Source organism: Typopeltis vanoorti, chromosome 5 (assembly GCF_054136105.1).
Source record: "Typopeltis vanoorti isolate ZY-2024b chromosome 5, IOZ_Tvanoo_1.0, whole genome shotgun sequence".
Classification (NCBI taxonomy): domain Eukaryota; kingdom Metazoa; phylum Arthropoda; class Arachnida; order Uropygi; family Thelyphonidae; genus Typopeltis; species Typopeltis vanoorti.
Genome location: NC_143553.1, coordinates 60,904,475 through 60,930,273, shown reverse-complemented (window position 1 = coordinate 60,930,273; position 25,799 = coordinate 60,904,475). Strand labels below are relative to the sequence as shown.

General features: G+C 35.6%; 1 protein-coding gene across 1 annotated transcript in view; it reads left to right on the top strand.

Moving 5' to 3' along the window:
• LOC150106464 (rRNA N(6)-adenosine-methyltransferase ZCCHC4) overlaps positions 1-25,799 on the top strand; it is a 119,986-nt gene that overhangs the window by 5,821 nt on the left and 88,366 nt on the right. Inside the window, exon 2 of the mRNA XM_090392457.1 lies at positions 21,325-21,713. Coding sequence (XP_090248583.1) covers positions 21,325-21,713 — 389 coding nt within the window. The remainder of the gene's footprint in view (positions 1-21,324; positions 21,714-25,799) is intronic.

Genomic DNA, 25,799 nt, shown 5'->3' with positions numbered 1-25,799 from the left:
ACGCATGTTGTTACAGGAAGCGTTGCAAATGTTTTTAATAAGTTATAGATGTTAGGATATATCATTTTGTTACACTTTGAAACTGCATACGCATTTTTGCATGGAGCTATTGTAAACGATTTGTCAAATTTCTTATACCACAACTTGAATTCGGCGTTCAAAATTGCTGGATTTGTATAAGGCAAATCACCAGCATAAAATTCACACAACTGACAAAAATCTTCCATTGCACTTGCTGTTGGAGCATCTTTTCCATTTGGTAGAAGAGAAAAAAATTTTTTCAAAATGTTGCTGTGCTGAGTGAAACGATCCTCAAGTTGAGTCAATATTTGATCAATAAATGGAATGAAAATAATCCTCCTGAAATACTCTTCTACAGAATTGGCTGGAACATTGGACCTTAGTGTTTGTTTTGATGTAGTTCTTGGCGTTTTAATGTCAATATTAAAATTATTGGCTTTTATACATGCTTCATCATCAATATCTTTAAATGTAGACTCTGGTGTTTCACAAATGGTATTTAATTGAGCCACAACATCATCAACAAAATTTAGGGCAATTAAGAGGTCACTGTCAGATTTTTGCATTATTTTAGACAATGGTAAGGTGTACGCAAAATATTTTTTGCAAGCTAAATAAAAATATAAAACTAAATTCACACAATGAATTATTCAAAAGTTTTGCGTTAGAGGACAAGTCTCTGTCTTCCCAAGAAATGATTGTTTCAAGATTATGAATCACTGCATCATATAATTCCACCATAGTCATGATGGCTTCATGGCATTCCACCCACCTAGTCGGGTAAACTTGGCATAGTTTCTGTCTCTTAGTATCCGGTGTATATTTATCAGTGTTGTCGACAAGGACGTCCTGTCTCTTAGGGGTATTGAAGAAATTGTGTACCTTTTCAATTATGCCAATGCAATTTCTTATTTCAGTCACAGATACAGCATTTCCAATTGCCAAATTCAAACTATGCAATGCACAATGAACATATAAAGCTTGTGGATATATAGCTGATGTGTGAGATTGGACACCATTAAACTTTCCGCTCATTGATGCGGCACCATCGTAACCTTTCCCACGTAAATATGACAAATCGATGCCATAATTATTTAAGCTTTCTAATATTTTGTTGGATAAGTTTTTTTCCTGTAATGCTTGTTACAGGAACAAATTCTAAAAATTATTCACTAACTTTGTTGTCATTTTCTTCGTCTATATACCTGGCACACAAGGAAAGATGTTCAGTGGTAGAAATGTCACAAGTTTCATCATCAAGAATTGAAAAACGTTTTGCCGAATTAATTTTTTCGACCAAACGGTTCAAAATGATTTCATTACATGCATTTATAATTTGATTTTATATGTTCCTGCTAATGTAGGTAGCGTTTTGCTCCTGTTCAAATGAAAATTCTCCATAATCATGATGTCCTCTCAAGGGTATATTTTGCCGACCACATAAAATTACTGTTTTTATAATTGGCTCTAATCGTTTCCGATTAACTGCAACTTGTGATGCACTATCTACATCAATTTGTCGATTGATTGGAATACATTTTCCATCTCGAATATTGTTTAGCCTTTCGTAAGTCATAACAGTCATATGACATTTTGTTTTTTGATGATTATTAAATTTTTCAATGGCTTTCTTCCAATTATTATAACCTTGCATAACTAACTGCCCAGGTACTTCAGATTTAGATTTTCCCACATTAGCAGGTGCAAAAAACACACAATATTTACAGTATGCACTATTTTCAACTTGAGTACACAAGCCATGTAAATTTTTGCAAACCATGTGTATTGAAAACTTCGGTTGTGAATTGCAGCACAGGTTGCAGGAAAATTAAAATTTGGTTCTGGTTTCCACAGCTTTTTCACGATATCTAAATTATCGTCAAAATTAAATGTTTGTTCTTACAAAAATGCGATGTCATGAAAATTATTAATAACTAAGGAAGTACTTTCTTCTGGATAATTCGATGGTTTTGTCAGACCTACGACTGGGGACACCGAATCCAAATCAGTATTGACAATATTAATAGCGCCAACATTGCTACTAACATTTGAATCATCCTTTTTTGGTTTTTTGGTTTTATTGAAATAGTTCAATAAAACACTGCATACTTTTTTCACCCATAATTTGAAGCACAAAAAACAAAATAAAATCTTTTACAAATTTAACTTTAACTTCAATGTTATTGAAGAATTTACATACGGTAAGGTTACTCTTCAGAGATGGAAAGAAGTTTAAAGTTCAAGACATGCTTTTCTACAAAATCAATGCAAAATAGCACAGAATACGAGCGTATCGCACATGACCTATGACTGAGCATCTGCAATTATTTGCCAATACATGATACCCCTGATCCTCTCTGGCCTGGCTCTGACAGCTATAGGAATGCGTTTCTCACCCTTTCTAAGCCTAAGGACAACTAAAATGCCTAAAACAATTCTATGGACCACTCAGTTATGTAATTTTTTTAAAAATATATGCAGGGATTACCAACATTTGGAAAAAACTGTGCCATTTATAACACAAATCTAAAAGCATGTTTTGAATATACAGTATATGGAAACATAATTAACTTGGAAGTAAACGAGTAAAAAGTATCATCATTGAACAAAGTTTTAATTTTTATTAAACAAATAAATAATATGATATAATTATTTACTTTTAATGAGATGGATGAGTTTCTCGGCATTGCAGAATTGCTGGATATCTGGGTCAATATTGGTCAACTTCAGTTGAAGATCGGCACGCTCACTAAGACGAATTCTGTATTTTGTTTTTATTTGAAGGAGTGATGAAAATCCTTTCTCGCAAAGATAGCTTGTAGAAAACTGCATGACGATTTTCGATACTTCAGATAATTCGGGAAATTCACTTCTCACCGAAGGCGAGATCCAGAATTGAGCTACACCACGATCACGGAATTGCATTTTAAGCCCACTGTCACTTGAAAGCTCAATTAGCTGTTCTTTTTTCAATAACGAAAGGTCCTTTTCGTAACTGCAAGCCTGAAATGGATCGTGAACCCACAGAAATTTCTTATAAAAGTTATTCGGAAAATATGTTTCCAAATTCTGTTTCAGAGTTTTGAGGTGGACACAAACACTCTCCAGTGGTTAAATTCTAAACTAATAAGTTTCGGGGACCTATACAAAATAACCAATTGTATTTATCCTTTGAATACTATCCAGGGAAGCTCCAAACCTCCCCCGTCCCTTTCATCATGCGTTCTTAACAGGCTACTGTTGATATTGATTTATATACACATTCAAAGCTAAACAATTGTTGAATAATAATATAATAATGTAGCATAATTACCGTAAAGGGAGAAAGGTCACAAATCAGAAAAATGTTCCTACAAAATGACCAATTATATTTACCTTTGAATGAGATCTACTTGTCGAGTGTCCAGCAAGTCAGCAAATCTTTCCTTTTATTCAGCATATTAATATTATCACATTGCAACTGATGGAAATTCTGTGTTTCTGTGGATTCGTTACAGATCTCTTTCTCTTCAGAAACTACACACAAACTGTCATTACAAACTCGTTTTGTATTATCACTGTCATCCGAGCTATTTTTCCGTTTAAAGAAGGTACCAATGTACTTATCCATAATTTAAATACCATACTTACTCGAATATAACTCGCCCTCGCATATAGCTCGTACCCCTGATTTTACTCGTCGAAAAAAGAAATTAAAAAGTTTCGCATATACCTCGCAAATGAATAAAAGCTGAAACTCGTTCAGAGCAGGGGGTAGTAATTTGCTCCCGCGGTAAACAACATGCCCTCCCCAATAGCCACCATATTGCAAGAAAAACAAGTACTTTTATTATGTCAGTGAATAAGGTACCAGCAGTGTGTGTAATATATTTTTCAACAAATAGTGCAATTAGAGACAGCGATGATAAAAACGACACTAATTATTGAATCACGTCCTTTCATACAGAAACTATGCTAGTTAGACTCAAGCAAAACCATATTTTGTACCGGCAAACACAGTATCTAACTAAAAACTTGTTATTAATTAGATGTGTGTGAGTTCGTGTGCCCCAAAGCTGCAATAAAGTTCAACCGAAGGTGTTAAAATTCGTAAACGTGTTAAAACTTGGAAATATATATATAGTGAATGTTGTTATGGCAGTTTCACATATGGAATTCGGTTGAAGAGAGTTAGCATTTCAACTCAACTGGCAGCTTGCTTTTATCTTTCAGTTGCGTGATTTCCTAAAAATATATAAATATTGTGGTTAACTCACAACACATTTTTGTCCAAGTATTACTTAGCACTTCTGAAGATATATTGATCCTTGGTTGAAGGAGAAAACCCTTTAACAATAAAAATCAATAAACAACAAGCAATTGGTTGAAATGTGGTCATGTGGACAACACATGTTTACTTCAAATCTGACAAAACAGCAAGGGAAAGTGGAAGCCATAAAACCATATTGTTGTTCACTTAATCCCTCTTTTATTACTCATCATTCTGCTGCTACAAATTAAAATAGTGGCGGAATCTTCGTTCCATGAACATTCTGCCACTATTTTTATTTTATTTTTTAAGTCACTAATTTTTACTTATTCAATTTTAATTTGTTTTGTTTGGATAATTAAAATATATAGATTTATTTGGTTAATTTAAGTCTTCTTGTGGACCACCTGTCCCATCGTCGCAGCCCATAGGTTGAGAAACACTGCTATAGGGTACTCTCACCTTATGTGACCACTAATTCATAAGTGGTATAGAAATAGAAGCCTCGACACAACATAAATAAAAAAATGAATTTTAATTAGGAAAAGTATTTTGGAAAATTTTTTAGTGTATTTTAACTTTTTCTTTTTTTGGAGGGGGGGGGGGGGGCTTTTAACTCTTCTTGGTGCTCTGCCAGTTGTGGTTCTCTCAACTTTGTGCAGACTATATTCCTAAATGTTTATAAATATTTAATTCACAGTTAATTGAAATTATTGGGGGGGGATAAGAAATGGGTAAAATGCAAATATATTACTGTTGTTTATTGAGAAGAAAACTCAAGAATTTGGTTCCCTAAATATTATAATGACAAAGTGTAGCAATGAATCTTTTGGGTTCTGCTTTAAATTTATGGCCTTGTACGTAGGCACATATAGATTAGAAAAAAAATAAGAACCTTGCATCGCATTGGTTATAAAAGGTGCATTTTGTAATAGCATTTTTTGTTTTTATCATTACAATTGAAACTAAAGCCATTTTTAGATGCTTAAGCCCCTATTGGATTCATTTGTTTCTCTCTATTCTTTTAATATTTATTGAACCATTCAAATATTTCTTTCACTCAGACCATTTACAGAGAATCAAAGAGAAATGTGCCAGAATTATATATTGCAATAATGTATTCATTCTGGCTGTATAAAGTTTGATAGAATTTGAGATTTAGAACAAGAAATGCCCTTATGGTTAATTTTGGTTTTATTTAGATTATTTTTATTCAAAAATGATTCAGTACTAATAACATAGCACTTGCTGGATGGAACTTTGTGAAATTTAATATGAGTTCTGTTATTATTAAATTTTGTTATTTTTAGTTTTATTTGTACCATTTTTAGCTGCAGAATTATTATTATTATTGCACCCTCCATGGAGTCAGCAGACTCATTATGAGAGGTTCATTCAACTGACATCTTTATCATACTGACTCTTAAAATCCTTAATACTCCTTGCATTAACAACACATTATGGTAATATGTTCCATTCACTGACAATTCTCCATGTAAAAAAATTATACTCCTTGGTAGAATTTTTTTTCACTACACTCTTACATAACTTCTTCAATACACACTTACATAACTTCCAGGAATAGTTTCTGGTTTTCCCCCTCTTGCCTTCTACTCTTTTTTAATCTCATCTGGATTAATCCGATAAAATCCTCTCACTAACTTAAATGTCTCTATCATATTACTTCTTTTACTTCTATCCACTAAATTCTACAATCTACATTTCTTCAACCTCTCTCCATAGCCAGCATTTCAAAGTCCTGATATTGTCTTAGTCACTAATCTGTGGGCCCTCTACAATGTTTCCACATCACACTGAAAATCAGGTGACCAGATTTGAGCACAATAGTCCAAGTGTGGTTTGACAAGTGTTTTATACAGTAAAACAACCAATTCCTTATCCCTACATGTTCAAGTACTTCTTATTATAGTAGCACTGATGTACAGCCTTTGTATCACTAGCAATATGCCCTCTAAACTTCAATCTGCTGTCAACCAAAAACTTCCAAATCTCTAACCTCATCCACTTCCTGCAGTATGGTACCGTCGATATAGTAACAGCCTTATCTTTCTGCACTCCAAAATGCAATTCCTTGCACTTATTATTATTAAAGCTACAACCTTTGTCCAAGTCAAAAGTCTATTCAAATCTTCCTGAAGGGAATTAACATCAGCAGTGCTACTTATAATTCTTCCCAACATATTCTCCCCCAGTTATGCAAAATATAATTATAAATCTAAAGCACATAAGCCAAAAAGCACTTTGATTTTTAATAAAATTCATTTATAACTTTTAATAAAGTAATTTTGCAGAAATATGCTTGACCAATAGTTATTTAATAATATAACTGTTTTATGACATGCTAGTGTTTGTGAAAACAACAGAAATATCAGTTAAAAATTTGATTATCAGGAAATTCAACCTCTATTGAAAAGTTATCAGAGTTTCTGTTGGTTGCTATAGAGATTTTTTTTTTTTTTAAATAACTGTTAATATTTTGTAGTGTTGTATCATGGTATGCATTAACATTTATTGTGCAGATTGCTATAAAAGTTACTTAAATATATTCAACTATATGAAAGAACTGTCCATTGTTTATGTATTTCATGTTATAGGTTTAATGGAGTAAAACAGCACTGAGAAAGGATTAAAAATGATATTTAATTCTTCTAATATTTTTCTTAGTCACAAGAGACATCTTTAGGGAATGCAATATGAGACTTGTAATGCGCGTGCACACACACACACACACACACACACACACACACACACACACACACACACACACACACACACACACAAGGCAACACAAAAGTAAGTGAAACACTTGGATGAAAGACTGGGATATCCTCTGTGGGTACTTGTTGATGGCTTAGGAGGTAAACTAGTATCTTGAAGTATTAGTGTTTCCCATATTATGGAAAGTTTTATGCAACCACTTTAATTAAAAAATTTGGTTGCTTTTTGAGATCAGCTATAGATTCTTAAGACTTTCTCTTTTAAATTTACCATGATGGAGCATAGTGGTTTTTTCCCAATTGATTCTGTGAGCTGTATCCAAAGCATAGTCATCTGCAAGGCCCAGTTGACCATAATCATGATTTTAGATGTATATTTTTGTGTTCTTCCATACAGATGTTGGCTGATCTTCCTGTCTGTCCATAGTAGCCTACTTGCAGGAACAGATAATTCTATATGCACCAGAGAAACAGAGTAGGGAGTTGGTCTTTAGTGGAGTGAATAAGAGTAGCTGGTTTCAAGTGGGGCATGAAAGCTGTGCAGAGGTTGTATTTCTTTAAGATTCTGGATTCCTGATGTGTCCCTTATTCCTATGAAAAACATAGGAATGATGATGCTGAAGTTTTCAGTATAGTTAAGTGATAACTCTGGGATAGTATAAATGCATATTTATAGCCAGCCTGATTGACCAAGTGGTTAGGGTATCTGTTCTCCAGCCAAAAGGCTACAGGTTCGAATCCCACTGTGGACATGGATGTTTGTGATTGTCTGTGAAAATACTAGTGGTGATGGTGGGCTGTAGATGATGAGGTTCACTATAGTTGGTGGAGACGGAGAGCTGTAGAGTAGATGCCTTCCCTCGATGAGACTTTGGATTCCGTGGAGGTGTCAGTACAGTGGTGCCTCGCAATTTGGCACTAATCCATCGCTGAACTGTGGAACAATATTTCCCATATAAGTCTATGGAAAATAGATTAATTCGTTGTCGGAACTCATCCTACTCCCCCTAACAGGAGAGTGGGAGAGAAATACACCATACTATTTACTTTACTTTACATATTTTACTATTGTATAACACACTAAATTACAAACTACACTATTGTATATACAATGCATACAATCTATCCAGCCTTAGATGCTGGAAGGGAGTCTTCTTTATCCTGTTCTACCTCTTCTCGTCTCCTCTTTGCTTGAACAGGGATGAGGAACTGATCAAGGGTGGACTGTCTCTCCCTCTTTTTCAAGATGGTTTTGAAGTGATGTATGATGGTGTTGTTGAACAAGTCTGTCATTCTACTCACATCAGCAGTGTTAGGGTGCCATTCCAAACAAACAGACTGTACCTTCTCCCAATGGAATAAAACTTCTTTAATGGCAACTGTTGGCATCGGTCCTTTTTCTCTGCCATCCTCTTCTTCAAGTGAAATTCCTCTTTCTTTCTCCTTTGTTTGCTGTTCACTTAGTGCTCCGAGTTCTTCCACGGTCAGTTCGTCATCATGATCCTCCACAAGCTCTTCTACATCAGCCTCATCAACCTTTTCTATGTTGAGATTCTTCGCCGTTGAAATTATCTCTCGCATAGCTTCAGCTGCTTCTGATTCTCCAGCTGCTTGGTCTGCACTGTTGTCATCCTGAGAAAAATTACGAATGAGTTTCTCTCACGATGCACAAGGGTTCTCTGTGTCCCTCCATCCTAGGCAGTTTTAATAAAGGAAATGGCATGTAGAATGTTGAACTTGGTCTTCCAGAAGTTCTTCAGTGTCTTGTCAGAAGAGTGAGTCACTTCGAAAAGCCTTGAGAACAAAGCCTTGGTTGCATGCAGTTTTTCAAAGTTTTTTAAAACATGCAATCATTTCTTGACCTTTCTCTATGGATTGGATCAGTGACATCGTGTTTGGAGGCAAGAACCAGACTTGGATAAAGTCAATTTCAAGAATGTCCTCTAAGTCTTGAGGGTGGGCAATAGCATTGTTGTCAAGGATCACCATTGCTTTCAAAGGCACATTTTTCAGTGAGGAACTTCTTCATGCTTGGGGCAAACACCTCAAAAATCCAATCTTTGAAAAATTGCTGGTCTACCCAGGCTTTTGCATTGGATATCCACATCACTGGCAGTTTGGACTTAATGATTTTCTTCCCAAAGCACCGAGGATTTTCTGAGTGGTAGACCAGAAGTGGCTTTAGTTTAAAGTCTCTGCTTGCATTTGCTGCCAATAACAAGGTAAGCCTATCTTTCATAGGCTTATGTCGTGCAGCTTCAATTCTTCTTGCGTGATGTAAGTTCAATTTGGCAAGCGCTTCCAAAATAACCCAGTTTCATCCCTGTTAGAAATTTGCTGTAGTGGTAGACCAGAAGTGGCTTTAATTTAAAGTCTCTGCTTGCATTTGCTGCCAATAACAAGGAAAGTCTATCTTCATAGGCTTATGTTCTGGGAGCTTCACTTCTTCTTGCGTGATGTAAGTTCAATTTGGCAAGCGCTTCCAAAATAACCCAGTTTCATCCCTGTTAGAAATTTGCTGTAGCAGGTAGCCTTCCTTCCTGAATAAATCTTCAAATTTTTTTTCACAAACTTTTTTGCAGCCTCTTTATCTGCACTAGCAGCTTCCCCCTGTCTGAGAACACTGTGGATGCTATTCTACCTTGGAATCTGTGAAACCAGCCTCACTTTGAATTCTTCAGTTTGATCTGAGGTACATCCTGGAGTTTTCTTCTGCAATTCTTCAAAAATTAACGTGGCCTTCTCACAGATCATTGCCTGAGTTACTGGATCTCCCTTCATCTGTCTTTCTCTAATCCAGGTGATAAGCAGCTTTTTCCATCCCTTCATTGATTGAAGATCTATTCTTGTCAGAAATCTTCATTACATCAGCAGATACCCTGGCACCCATAATCTTCTCTCTCTGTTGCCACAGTTGACCTAGGAATGCCATACTCTTGAGCTACATCTGTAATTGTTCTACCTTTCTGCACTTTATTTACAATTTCTTTCTTCTCTATGCTCAACCAAGTGTGCTTCTTTCCTGAATTATTCCTCTGTTCAATTCTCTTTGGATCATTCTTAAATTTCACTCAAAAAAATAATAACTGCAGATGCACAAAATTTTTACTTTCTGAAAAATGCAGAATTGAAAATTAGCACAAACACAAGCAAACACCAATGCAGCCCAACAAGAAATGACAAATAACAAATGACATCGCACAATTCCATGCACGCGCATATGCTGGCCTTGAAATTCAACTGTCGAATTGCAAGGCACCACTGTAATAATATAGTTGCATGCAGGGAGCCTCCATAGCTCACTCAGTATAGACGAAGCCCTTTGGTCATAAACACCTGAGTTGGATTCTCATCAGTGATGTGAGTAGTCTTTATCTGGTCTCTTTCGACTAAACGTGAGTTAGCCGATCTTGTATGAAGGTGGAGGGCCTCCCCCCCCCTTGTAACTCATGTTTTTAATCCCTCAAAACAGGCAAACCAGTCCCTTGAACAAAGGAAGGCAACAAGAAAACACCATGCTCATAATCATCTCCTTAGTATGGTAGCATATAGCTACCCCTACCAGCTGTATGACCGAGAGAATAGGATAGGATAGTTGCATACAGTTTTCATGAAACAATAGATGCTGGTATGCATTCTTTGCTACCAGGAAAAGTTAAAATCATCACATCCATGTATCCATGTGTCATTGTTAATAAAGGTGATGGTATACCATACCATTGGCACCATCCAAAAAAAAAAAAAAAAAGCACTCGTCGCATGTAGGCTTGTTTCAAATGAGATGTAAAATAAAATGCCTTTAATTTTATTTAACATTTATTTGTGATTTATGCATGTATTTATAACAATAAAGTTTACCGTCTATAGTTTTATTGTTCATGCTCAGTTTAGTTCATACATCCATGACATATTGGATTCATATATGAGGGCAGGGGGGGGGTCTGGAAAGCTCTAATAAACACCTAGAACAAAAATGATATTAAAGCAACTGATATAACCACCAGAAAGAATATACAAGGATATAAGAACATAACTTACTTTCTTAACTCTGCTATTAGTGTGTTCTTTCTTGTGATTATATCAGTTGCTTTAATATTATTAAAGTTCATCAGATATTAAATATTATATACTTAAATATTATTAATCTGGAAGGGGTGCTTAATGGTCAAAGCTGTATAACTGAGAGGAGACCTCCACATAGCCTTTAAAGGAATGCGGAGAACCAACCAGGGTTTCTGACCTAATATCCAATCCTCACCTTCTCGTGGTGCACCCTGTTGGATATCTACTTGTATACTGAACGAACGAGGATGGGCTGGCAATTTGGAATTTAGCCGACCAAATTGTATCCTTATTGGTTAAACCAAAATAAAAAATGATGGTACAACATGACAAAATTTCATGCCGGCTGGGGCTTCGCCCAGTTAAACAAGGCCCCTGTTGTTTTTGCCAGGGAACCAGGGCGAGCAGCGAAAAGTCAGCTACTGGAACAAATCTGAAAACACACCCCAACTCAACATCACCAGAGTTAAAGATCGGTACTATCAATATAAGAAGCCTGAATGGCAAAGAAATGGAGCTAGCCGAGGAATTAGATAAGTACCAGATCGACATAATAGGAGTGACTGAAACAAAAAAGACAAAAACTAGTGAGATCTTTCTGAGCAATAAGTACAAAATGTTATATTCAGGCAATGACAATCAAGGAAAAGAAGGAGTAGCCATAGTATTCAACACAAAATACGAGGCTAATCATGAATGGCAGTCAGTCAGACATGAAATGCGAATGGGGAACTGGACAATGAGACTTATTTGAGCCTATGGTCCCACAGAAGGTTCTACTAAGGTAGAAGTGGAGGAATTTTTTGAGGCTTTAGAAAAAGCAACTGACACAATGAAAAAGGAAAAGGTGGACCTTGTTGGGGGATCTAAATAGCAGAATAGGACATGATTGTCAGACATACAAAAATGTTTTGGGAAAATTTGGAGAAAAGAGCAAAGCTAATAATAATGGCAAATATCTGTTGGATTTCTGCTCAGGACATGGACTGGTTATTACTAACACCATATTCCAACATAAAAATGTGCACAAATTCACATGGAGAGAAGAGGCAAGGAATAAGAAAACTCTCATTGACTGTGTTATTGTTGATAGTGATGTTTTCTCCCTGGTGCAGGACACCAGAGTGTACAGAGGATTTGAAATTGGAAGCGACCACTATTTAGTCTTGAGCAGGATAAAATTGAATTTCATATTGAAAAGAATAACATGTAAGAAAGTTTTAAAGCAAATAAAAGTTGAGCAGCTCTCAAATGTGAACTGTAGACTAAAATACACAAAGATTATTGGGAAAAAAAATGAAAGAGTTTGAGAACAGGAATCAAACCTTGGAGATTCAGTGGCAAACTCTGAATAAAACATTGATTGATTCTGCCAGAGAGGCATGTGGTGAGGTTGTCTGCAAGGATAAAAAAATCAGAACTCCCTGGTGGACACAGGAAGTTAAAGAGGCAGTGAAGGAAAAGAAGAAAGCATATCAAAAGTTCCTGTCAAATAAGTCAGCTTGTGCTCTTAGAGAATACAGAGACAAATGCAAGAATACTAAACACTGTGTAAAACTAGCTAAACAAAAATCATGGGAGGACTTTGGCAAGAATATAGAAAATAAATATCAAGAAGGTGGCAAAATATTCTGGAAGCTGTTGAAGAAGCTTAGAAATGGAGGAAAGAGTGCTGTAACATGAAAATGGGAGAAAAAGATATCCTTGAAGTATGGAGTAATTACTTTGAAAAACTGCTAAATGAAACAAGCAGTGATGACAGCACAATGGTAAAAAACACTGACCAGGCATGCAGTCAGGAATACATATCCATACTTGAAGTAGAAAAAGCCATCAAAGGCTTGAAATGTGGAAAGGCAGCAGGAGTAGATGATATTTGACCAGAAATGCTGAAGTATGGTGGTATAAGAGTCTTACAGTGGCTGCACTGCACTGCATAGTTCAGAAAGCCTGGACAAAGGGATGAATTCCTGATGATTGGAGTAGAGCTCTCATAGTACTCATATATAAAAAGGAAAATAAAACTGAATGTGAGAATTACAGAGGTATTTTCCTACTGAGTGGTCCTGGCAAGATCTATGCAAGTATACTTGAGAAACGGTTGAGAAGAATTGTGGAAGAAAAGCTTGGTGAAGAACAAGCTGGATTCAGACCAAATAGAGGCTGTCAGTATCAGATCTCTAGTTTACGACAAATAGTCGAGAAATTTGGGAATATAATAAAGATCTGTATTTAAGTTTTGTCGATTTGGAAAAGGCATATGACAAGGTGCCAAGAGAGAAGCTATTCAATACACTACAGTTATATGGTGTTAATGCGGCATTATATCAAGCGATACTTAGTCTTTATTTGAGTTGTAAGCAGTTAGAATTGAAGGAAGTACAGGAAGATGGTTTAATGTTAAATCTGGTGTGAGACAAGGATGTACATTATCCCCTCTGTTATTCATTATATATATGGATCACATTATGAAGGAAAGTGGTATTAAACATGATATCAAAATTGGAGGTATTAATATCAGCTCTTTGCTTTATGTGGATGATGTTATACCTCTAAATAAATCTGCTACAAGTCTGCATGATTCTCTGACTAAATTGAATAACTATTGTAATAGATATGGTATGACGGTCAGCAATAAAAAAACAAAGACAATGAAAATAGGCAGAATCATTGAAAATGTCAACTGTGTTGTGAATGGAGAACCTGTGGAACAAGTAAAACATTTCAGCTACTTAGGCATGGTTTTATTGAAGATGGTAAATTGAATATAGAAATAGACAACAGAATCAGCAAAGCTGGTATGGTGGGAAGTCAATTGAATAAAATCATGTGGAATAAGAGAGAAATTAGTCGGAACACTAAATCAGCTGTATACAAGAGAGTGTTCAAACCAGTTTTAACTTATGGTTCTGAGAGCTGGGTCAGAAGTAAAACACTTGACCAAAGACTAGAGACCGCAGATAAGTGTGTCCTGAGAAAGATTAGAGGCATGAACAGATAGCATCAATGGCAATATCATATTAAAAATGAGGATATTAGGAAAGAACTTGACATTGTCAACATCCAGGAATGCGTTAGCAGAGCTAATGTCAGGTGGTATGGTCACCTAAACAGAATGGGCGAAGAAACAATAGCAAAACAAGCAGGTTGGCAGCAAAACGACCCAGAGGTAGACCAAGATATAGGTGGATTGATACGGTACAAAGTGCCTTAGACGATAGAAATATAAGATCTGATAATGTTGGAGTCTTGACAAGTAACAGACTGATTTGGAGGAAAATTGTAGGTAGGAAGTTAGTAATAATGTAATTTTTTTTCATGTAGTACTATCATATCCTGTGCACATCTTGAGGGTACATGTCAGGAATTTGATGATGATAAGGACATTAGTTACTTTCTTAACTCTGCTATTAGTGTGTTCTTTCTTGTGGTTATATCAGTTGCTTTAATATTATTAAAGTTTATCAGATATTAAATATTATATACTTAAATATTATTAATCTGGAAAGTTTATCAGAACTTTCCAGATCCCCCCCCCCCTCACACACACACACACACACACACACACACACCTTGTACCTTTTATAGTTCATTTGTGGCTTAATTGCAGATTCCATGTAAATATACAGACAGCCAAACTTCCATAAGAGTTACATTCCACATATCTTTACATAATACTACTTTTACACCAAAGATTTATTCTTATTATTAACATCAGATATCCATGGAGTTAAGAGAGACTTCATGGGAGGTCCACACTCTGATGCAAAAATATCATCAAACCATGCTCTAAACCCATTCACTTTCTGCACTGACCAGCTACTCTATGTGCAAAGAATCTATTGCTACTCCTTTCTCACATCATCCTTATATAGCTTTTAAGGATATCTTATTGTTCTACCCTGTCTCCCTTTACTCTTAAAAATCTCCTCCACTTTAATCTGGTAATAACCACCAACATATAGGTCTGTCATATCCCCTCATCTTCTATTCACACTGCTCTGAAACTTGCATTACTTCAGTCTTTCCTCATATCTGGCATTCCATAGAACTGAAACAGAACCTTCTCTAGATCCCTCTGATATATCTTCATCTCTTGGAAACCAGACAACATTTAAACCACCTCACCTGTTTATGACACTGTTGCTGTGCATTTACAATGTGTTTATGCAGTAGTACATTAACATGTTTTAAAGGTTATTTCTGTTAGTTTCATTAGCAGAAGCACACACAAATTAATTTCAATAATTTAGTATAAATGGTATGAGAAAATAAAAATAAAGTATTTTGGCTGTTTGACCTTCCTTTGGAAATTATCAATAGGCAACTGAACAGTGACGTCTTTCTTCTCTTCATAAATTTCTTGATAGCATGCTAAAGCAGTGTTTTTCAAACTTTATTAACCATGACCCACAATAAGAAATATATCTCACGATGTGACCCAGTACACACATACAGGTAGTTCCGGGTTTTGAGTTAATTCATTCCTAGCACACAATGGTCAAGTGGGAATTTATTTCCCTTAAGTGTAATGTTAAAAACAGAGGTTATGTTCTCAACAACAGCATTTGACCATAGCTAATGTTTTAGCTGGGAGATGATTTCATCGTCCTTTATTAAACCACCTTCCCTCATATCCACAGTATAAATGTACTATGCACAGTATGAATGCACAAAAGGTTTGCATAAATCTTTTGTGCCACATAAAAAAATAAAGGTTAACAAAGCAATAGTGTATGCTTAAACAATGATTTATTTATTTAAAGAAATTATCCCCCCCCAGCCAGAAAAGTCCACATTATGAAAGTATAGCCTTTAATCAGAGTTGTCCAAAGCAATCGTTTTTTTTTCCTAGCACTTTTCAAATTTTCTAGTGCACTCAAAATTTGAATCTTGTGACTCATAAATCTCAGTTACTTTTTTTGTGTGGCGAAAGACTCCATCCAGCATTTTGCCATTTCAAGGTTGTCTGCATTTCTGAGTTCTCCATTATGTGCTTGAAGATAGTGACGTTAATTGTAGAAACCTTAAGCTGCAATTGATTAGCAGCATTGCTGATCAATGATTTATTTATTCAAAGAAATTTTCATCTCCCCACTCCCCAGAAAAGTCCAGAGTATGTAAGTGTAGCCTTTCAATTAATCAAAGTTGTTTCCAAAACAATCTTTTTTTTTGTATTATTACATTGTATTATTAGTTATTAATTAACTATATTAATTTTTGAGCTAGTAATACAGCAATCAGTAGCTTCTCAGAAAGAACCACCCAGTCTTTTTGATTCCTGTATTCCTAACTCAGAATAGCAAGGAAACAATATGTTGAGTCTCTATCCCATACATTTCTTGCATCTTAGAACCAATTTCCAGAATTCTTAAGAAATAGAGTTTAGTGGTTACTTTTCTTCCTGTCAACAAATTATTATTATGGTTTCTGTCTTTCAAAGATAAATGCTCCCCTCTGACTCTTCCTAACATCTACCAAGTCCTTTTGACTGTCATCATTCTTACTTCAGATTAAATGAATGCTCAGTGGAAAAGAGAACACCACTCTTACATCAGACAGGAAATCTGAGAAATCTGGCTTGGCACATCATGCAATAAATATACAGACCTGAATATCGTATGGTCTGAAACATGCTTACTTCATCTATGTTGCTATAAATTTGAACTTCCATTCAAAGAAAACACAGAAGTTTTACTTCACCATCTGAACTTAAATCTGAAAAACTGCTTTTCACTAAGATATGAGAGAGTTTTTTACTAATCATGCATCACTAAAGTTTTTATTAATACAGTTAATAACTAATAATGGAATGTTTCCTCATTTATACTTTTGTATTGTTTTATGTATAACATCATGCAGTTCTCACTGTTTCAAATCAATCCATTGTTTGTGTTCTGCCTTGTAATTAACTAACATTGCCAATGATGATAGCCTGTAATATCCAGGCTGAAATATGACTCTAAATAAATATTTTCTTATTTCCTTGTGTTTATGTATGAATAGAACAGGACTGTGTGTGTGTGTGTGTGTGTGTGTGTGTGTGTTAAACAAGTTTTACCAAACAGTACATACCCTTACTACACATAATAAAGTAAAAACAAAAACTAATATCAAACATGATTTCATGATTATTTAAATACATGTTTACACCTGCTGGTGTGAATGCAAAAAAAAATGAAAGAAATAATAATATTAATTTTAAGTGTGGCTTCCATTCAGGGGCGAATGCTGGTCTTGAAATTCACGCTTGCTCTTGTTATCATTCAGGGAGTGGGAGGTGTGATTGAAGTCTGATTAGCGGAATAATGAATGACTGATCATTTAAAACTATATATTTAGAAATTTATGTACATTTAATTATACAAATACAACATTTATTTTACTATTAATATTCTATCTTTTTCAATTTAGTTGAATACAAATTCTACCCTATGGTTCTTCTTTGTGAACTGGTCAATAACATTGTCATAAAAAGTTGGTTGTAACTTAATTTTCCCAAGCAACACGCACACTTATAAAGGCTGGCTAAAGCTCACTGGCTAGAGCTACTTTCACTGTGTATGGCGTGTGTTTAAGACTATGTGAAGGGAGCGGAAATGGCTATGGGTGCACACGAAATCACAGTGCTGTAGCGAGGACCTGGAAGCTCACACAACCGAGCAAGCCAAAGTATCTTTGGCTAGACGAGCAAGCATCGGCCTTCAATACACAACGCAAAGCTCATTTATTGCCGCGCAAGCTTAAGATGTCTTCCGTCTACAAAAATAAAAGCCTAAATGGAATGCTTATAAATGCATGCATTTATTAACAAATAAATATTACTTCTTTCTCAAGTAATGAGCTTGCACAGCAAGCATGGAGAATTCGCCCTGCTTCCATTTATGTTTTATAGTTAGATTTGAACCTTTTATAAAATTAAATTGAAGCATGTTTACTCTGTGAGATCAGCTGCGATATTTTCTATTCTATTTCATTAACATTATCAGTTTCCTGATGTATATCCTCAAGGGGTGTGCAGACTACTATAGCAGTACAAAATGATTAAATTTACGTTCATATTCGTCTCCTATCAGCAATTTACCTCCAAATTAGCTATTACATGTCAGCACTCCAATATTGTCATATCTAACATTTTGGTCTTCTAAGGCACTTCTAACTGAATCAATCAATCTAGATCGTGGGCTTTCTTTTGGTCTTTTTCCTTCCATCTTGGCATCATACACCTGTTTTGCAAACTTTTCCTCTCTCATTCTGTTTAAGTGATTATACCACCTTAGATGAGCCCTACTCACATTCTTGAGTGCTATCAAGTTCCTTCCTAATACCTTCATTTTTAATATGATTCTGCTATTGATGCCATCTGTTCACACTCCTTTTTTTTTTAGAACTCTCAAATCCATAACTTAAAACTCTCTCATTCCATATAAATTTATTCAACTGGCTCCCCATACAAAATTTGCTTATTCTGTTGGCTATTCTGAAATTTAATTTACCATCCTGTGCCTAAATGACTAAAACTTTTTTTTTTTTTTTTTTTTTTTTTTTTTTTTGTTCTATAGGTTCTCCATTGAGAATGCAACTGAAGTTTTCTGTGTTTCTGCCTATTTTCATAATTGTGATCTTTTTATTGCCTATTTTTCATGCTATATTTGTTATAGCTGTTATTCAGTTTAGTTAGAGAATCCTGGAGAGTTACAGATCCAGTGCAACTCTCAAGGATTCTTTGCATCTTGGAGAGGCATAGGTACAAGGTATCTGCATAAAGCAAAGAGCTAAGATTTATCTCCAATTATAATATCAAGATCAAGCTGCTTCCCTTTATATTGCAATCCATATAGATTATGAAAGAGTGCAGATAATATGCATTCTTGTCTTACTAGATTTTACATTAAACCATCTTCCAGTATTTCCTTCAATTGTAACTGCTGACTTATAACTTAAATACGGACTGTATAATTCTATTTATTCCATATAACTGAAGCGTTTTGAAAAACTTTTCTCTCTGCACCTTGTAATGCCTTTTCTAAACGTCTTCAGAACTTAAGTATAGATGCTTGTCATATACCATGATTTCTCCACTATTTGTTGTTGAAAATCTGATCTTGATAACATCAGTTTGGCCTGAACCCAGATTGTTCTTCATTTTATCTTTAGCAGTCTATGTACTTTGTAGATTATATAACCATGTAAACACATAAAAAGGTAATTTAAATGATAAGGAAACTATTATTTGAAAACATTCACAAAATTAGAATAATTTTTAACGTGGTTCAAAATATTAGAATAATGTGAAAATAAATGCACAAAAATTATACAATGATAATTAATACTTTGTTGCATCCCTCTTAGCTTTTATGACCATTCACAAATATTATTTACTAGCGGTTCACAATCTTTTTCATCAAAACATGTCCATATGGTCTGCAGACTAGAAACAAGTTAATTTTTGTCTCTTGGGACAACTTAGAGACGTTTGTTCCTAATTCCACACAAATTCTCAGTGGGGTTTAAATCTAGTGAGTTTGCCAGCCAAGGAATTACATTGATTTGCCTTTCTTTGAGTCTTTCTAGTAGTGGTCTTGGAAGTGTGATAAGAAGCTGAATCTTGCTGAAAAAGGAAATCACCATCACATAAATCTTCCAATGCCAGTAACATTAAGTGCTCAAGAATTTCTTGGTACACTTTGGAATTAACTCTTTCGTACACAATACACAGCCCACCTGGATCCTCTGTGGTCATAAAAGCCCATATCATGACAGGTTGCAAATTTCACCAAACGTTTCATGCCTTCTTTATCAGATGCTTCTTGCTTAAGATGCCAAACACATATCCCTTGATGACCATGGGACACGCACAAAATGTACTTTCATCACTTAAGAGTAGTACCTTTTTCCAGTCCTCTTGACTCCACAACAGTCTTTGCTCACACCATTGCACTCTAGCTGCCTTTTGCTTGGAAGTCATAAGCAGCTTCACACATGTGATTTAAAGCCCAGTTTGTGAAGCTGTTTGAACATCTTAGATTTAGACACATTCACACCTAGTTCTTTCGATCTCATGTGAAAATACCTTACACTTTTTTAGCAGTTTTTCTTCATTATATTCTTCCATCTCTGCTCATCTCTTGATGTAGTTATTACCTTTCGACTGCTTTTGCAGCGAGTATTTTGAAAATTCTGGTTATTAAAATGTTGTCTCACTACTCTACTCAAATGCTTGCTTGAGAACATTTCAATTCCTTAGCTATAAACTGTTGAGTTCGGCCTTCTTTGTGTAGAGACACCATACAAAACTTCTTAGCTTCTGATATGTCACTTGTTCAACCCATGTTTAGCAAATGATTAACTGAAATCCACGCGCAAATGATTCCTCACACACACACACACACACACACAAATCAGTCCCACAGCTACTGAAATATATGCTATTTCTATGCTCTCTCAAAAGCAATCAGAAAAATTTGGAATATTCTAATATTTTGAACCACATTAAAAATTATTGTAATTTTGTGAATATTTTCAAATAACAGTTTTCTTATAATTTATATTACATTTTTATGTGTTTACATGGTTATATAATCTACAAAGTACATAGATTTAGATTATGCTAATTCATATTTGGTAATAATTATTTTCTATACAATAAATTAAGATTGCAAATCATTCATCACATTTTCTTTGATTATTCTAATTTTTTGATTTCGAGGTGCATGAGAACTCTGCTCCAGTCATCTGGAATTCGACCATCTGACCAGGCCCTCTGAAATGCACAGTATATCCGCTCCAAAACATATCTCTATATTTGAACATTTCTGGTCGAATATCATTTACTCCAGCTGCCTTTCTAGATTTCAAGTTTTTGATGGCTTTTTCTATCTTATGTATTGATTCCTGTTTGCATTCCTCTAGTTTTCTGCTAATATTCTGTCTTTGCTTGTTTTATGTCTTGTGAAAGACCATTGTTAAAAGTTATCAAAATAAATTTTGATAACTCGAATTTTTTTCTATAGCTCTTTCAGAATAATTTGCCTTACCCAAATTTTCATTAGCAGGGGTTTGTCTTTATATTGTTATGTAGATCATGGTCAGTAGATTACATACTAATTGGTTGTACATAATCTGCAATAATGCTCAGAGTAGTAGTAGTTTATTTTTATTTCACAATGCTAATAGAAACTTTATTTTTTTAATATAATAAATATTTTTATGATTTATCTGATTTACTTTATTTTATAATTTCATTGCTTTCAGGTCCAACTCTTTTATTTGAAAGATACCAAAGTGATGGCAAAAAAAGTGGAAGACAATTTTATGCCTGTTCAGCATGCAGAGACAGAAAAGCTTGTAGCTTTTTCCTGTGGGCTAATGACAAGTTGTCAGATTCTAGACAACATGCTTGGGCAAAATTGATAGAGGATAAAAGACCCCCATTTTCTTCTCAACAGTGTTATGTAAGACTGAAAAAGTTCTTAAATCTTCCACTTGATGAAAGATATGTATGTAAAATTTGTGGAATACTTTGTCCACCAGAAAATCTTGATGAACATGGTGACCATGGGATTTTAAAAGGTTTAACTGAAAAACAGCTCATGAAACCCAGCGTTTTGCTGAACACTTTGGAAAATAGTAAAGCAGAAGCAGTTGAGTAAGAATGTCTGTTATTTATTATATGAATCCTTCACTTTCCCTTTAGCAACTTACACAAGAGCCTATATAGTTAGTACTCTAGAAATCGTGAAATGAAAGTTGTCTTTTTATTTATAAGTATGTTTTGTTTCTTGAAATTTGTTTAATTACTAAAGCATCTTCTGTTTCTAGTTTATTTTCTGTGGATTTATTTACACCATGAAATGCTATATTATTTACTCTTGTATTGCTCTGAACATATATAACATTTACAATGATTAGTTTAGCAGAGTCCTGTTTAGCCTAAATTCATTTTGGCTCTGAGACTATCATTTTTGTTTTTATTTAAGGGAGAAAAAAATCTATGAAACATTATAGATGATGAAGAGGGTGAAGAACAGAAAATCGGTAGGCCCTGACAGGATCCCAGTGGAGGCATGGAAGGCACTAGCGGAAGTGGGAATTGACCTGCTATGGGACCTGTTCATAAAAGTTTGTCAACGGGAAAATATACCTGAGGAATGGAAGGAAAGTACTCTTGTCCCCATCTACAAGAGTAAAGGAGATGCCTAAGACTGTAAGAATTACAGAGGAATAAAGTTGATGTCCCACACAATGAAGCTCCTAGAGAGGGTTCTTGATGGAAGACTGAGGAAGGAGGTGGAGATTGCAAGGAGCAATTTGGCTTCATGCCTGGTCGATCAACAACAGATGCTATCTTTGGGTTACGACAGATGATGTAAAAGTTTCGAGAGAAGTAACGGGAGCTACACCTGGTTTTTATTGATCTGGAGAAAGTGTATGATAGAATGCCAAGGCAAGAAGTCTAGAGGTGTTTGAGAGAGAAGAAGGTACCAGAGAAATATGTCAGGTTGGTGCAGGAGATGTATAAAAATGTGAAGACAAGAGTTCGAACCTGCCTGGGAGAGACAGAAAGTTTTCCAGTGACAGTTGACTTGCATCAAGGGTCAGCATTAAGTCCGTTCCTGTTTAATATTGTGATGGAGGTGGTGATGGAGGAGGTGAGAGAAGACGCACCTTGGACTATGTTGTATGCAGATGACATTGTGCTGTGTGCAGAATCAAGAGAAGAAGTGGCACCTAAACCGGAAAGTTCGAGGAAAGTACTGGAAGAGAGAGGTATGAGACTGAGCAGAAGTAAGACAGAGTATATGTGTTGCAATGTGGATGGCAACCAGGAGACAGATCTAGAGCTGGAAGGAGATGTCATCAGGAAGGTCAGTGACTTAGATACTTAGGTTCAACAATGAAAGAGGATGGTGGGGCTGAGAAGGAAGTGGGATGCAGGATACAAGCAGGATGGAAGAACTGGAGAGAGAGATGGCTGGAGTGCTATGCAATAAGAGGATGCCGATCAATCTTAAAGGCAAAATCTACAGGACAGTAGTGAGACCAGCTATGATGTATGCCATGGATACTGTGGCTCTGAGGAAAAATAACATCAGCAGGATTGAGGTAGCGGAGATGAGAATGCTTAGGTGGATGTGCGGTGTGACCAGAAAGGATCGTCTGAGAAATAACTATGTAAGGGGAATGGTGAAAGTTATGAACTTAGGAGCAAAGATACAGGAGGCGAGATTGAGATAGTTTGGTCATGTGATGAGGAGGGAGGAAGAGTATGTGGGAAGAAAGGTCATACTGATGGATGTGCAGGGGAGGAGGAAACATGGATGGCCGAAGAAGAGATGGTGGAGGAGGACTTGAGGATGAAGAACTTGGATGTGGCTACAGCCCAAGATAGGAGGTTGTGGAGGAGGCTTACCACAAACAGCGACCCTACTTAAGTGGGAAAAGCTGCAGAAGTAGTAGTAAAGAAAAATTTATTTTCATTATCTCTTCACTTAATTGGGTGTTCCTCATAGAGAACTAGCACAATACATTATGTGGTTATGTCTTTCTCTCTGTATGTCCTTATCCTTATTGTTAGCTTAACTAAACGTCATAAATTTTGATGAAATTGGCTACATAGAAACACAAACGTTCATTGCAGGTAATAATCTTTAAGATATCAAGAGTACATCACAATATTTCCATATTCAATTCACAATATTTCTAGTTATAGTGATTCATGTTGACATTTTTGGGGAAAAAAAAGTATGTAGATGCAGGAATGAAAGAAATAATTTATGGACTAAATTAAATATTTATAGCTAGATATTTTGCAGCTCATGCTAATATTATTAAATACACTTTGAAGACACACATTCAATGAAGACTAAAGTTAAAATGAATTTATTTCAGAACAAGGACAGTCATGTGCAAGGAGGATGAGACCAGCACTCTCTGCTGTGATGTTCTGTGATTACTATTGATGGGTGGATAGGGCAGTGCACCAAAATTTATGTTGCATTAAACCATCATTTCTATTACAGTTCACTGGGATCTGTGTGTAGTTGTTTTACTTTTTTTCAACTGAAATGGCCTTCATCCAAGACATGTTGTGCTAGTCTGCTTTTTGGTTGCCCATATGGAATATGTTTGTTCTTTTCTTCACAGTGGTCTCTCCAAAGTACTGGATTCCACATTGACAGTAAATACTGTAGACACCTAGGAAGGAGAGATGCTTCTGATAGTTTTTAATTTGTCTGAGGAAAGCAGAGACTGTCCTGAGCTTTGTACACTGTTCTAATTTTGTGTTGTTTCAAGTGCAAACCCAGTTTATCGGTTGTGTCTTTAATGTAGGGTAAGGAATGTGATGTGTGCATATATAGTATGGTTGGCATGGGGGGGTCTTTATAAGGAATTTATTAAGAGTTCTTTTGTTGTAATTAGAAAGTATAAGTAGAGCCTGTTGTTCCAGATGCAGTGCAGATCCTGAGAACAAAATTTACTCTACTCTGGATACTAACGTTTTGAAAATTTCAAGTTTCTGTGGCAGGATGGTGATGTGAAGTGGCATGTATGAGGGTGGTCTGAAAAGTTCTCTGCCTCGACCATAAATGGCAACACAATCGGCAAGATTTTTTTTCCTAAGTTGGTACATCTGTCATAAGCATCCATGTGAAATTGCAAGTCATTCTATCAAGTAGTTTGTTTTATACAGCTGTCTTGAGTATCGTGCGATTATAAAATTCTTTGTAAAAGAAAGTTTAATGCCGAAAGAAATTCATTCAAAGTTCATATAAGTTTATGGGCACTCTTCTCCTTCGTTTTCGACAATTGAGAAATGGGCTGCCGAGTTTAAATGTGGCCGTACCAGCCTTGAAGATGATCCACATGAAGGATGTCCAACAACACCAGAAATCATTGATCACGTGCACGATATGGTATTGGATGATATCATATCTTGTCAAAGTCCAAGAGCGTGAAATTGCTGAGACTATAGGCATTTCAAAAGAATGTGTAGGATATATTTTGCATGAAGAATTTCAAATGAAAAAGTTTTGCGCAAGATGGGTGTCCACTTGCTCACAGTAGATCAAAAATGCACTCACATGAAAATCTCTGAACAGTGCCTGAAGCATTTTAACAAGAATAAAACTGATTTTGTGCATCGATTTATTACTATGGATGAGACTTGGATTTACCATTACACACCAGAATCCAAACAGTAGTCGAAACAGTGGACAGAAGCCAGTTGTTCAACGCCAAAGAAGACAAAGTTGGTTCCATCAGCAGCAAAGGTTATGGCATCGGTGTTCTGGGATGTTAAAGGCATTTTGTTTATTAATTATCTTGAAAAGGGTAAAACAATAACTGGGAAATATTATCGTGATCTTTTAACCAGACTGGATGAAAATATTTGTGAGAAAAGACCTGGTTTGCAGAAGAAAAAAATCATCTTTCATCAGGACAATGCACCTGCCCACAAAGGTGTTTTGGCAATGGGAAAATTAAGGGATCTGCACTATGAATTGTTGGAACATCCACACTATTCCCAAGATTTGGTTCCCTCTGACTTTTATCTCTTCCCAAAACTAAAACTCTTCCTCGCTGGTCAGCGTTTTTCTTCGAATCAAGAGGTGTTGACAGCTGTAGAGGGATATTTTGCAGATCTTACTGAAAACCACCACATGGATGGGATAATGGCATTGGAGCATCGCTGGAATAAATGTATTAGCCTGAAGGGAGATTATGTT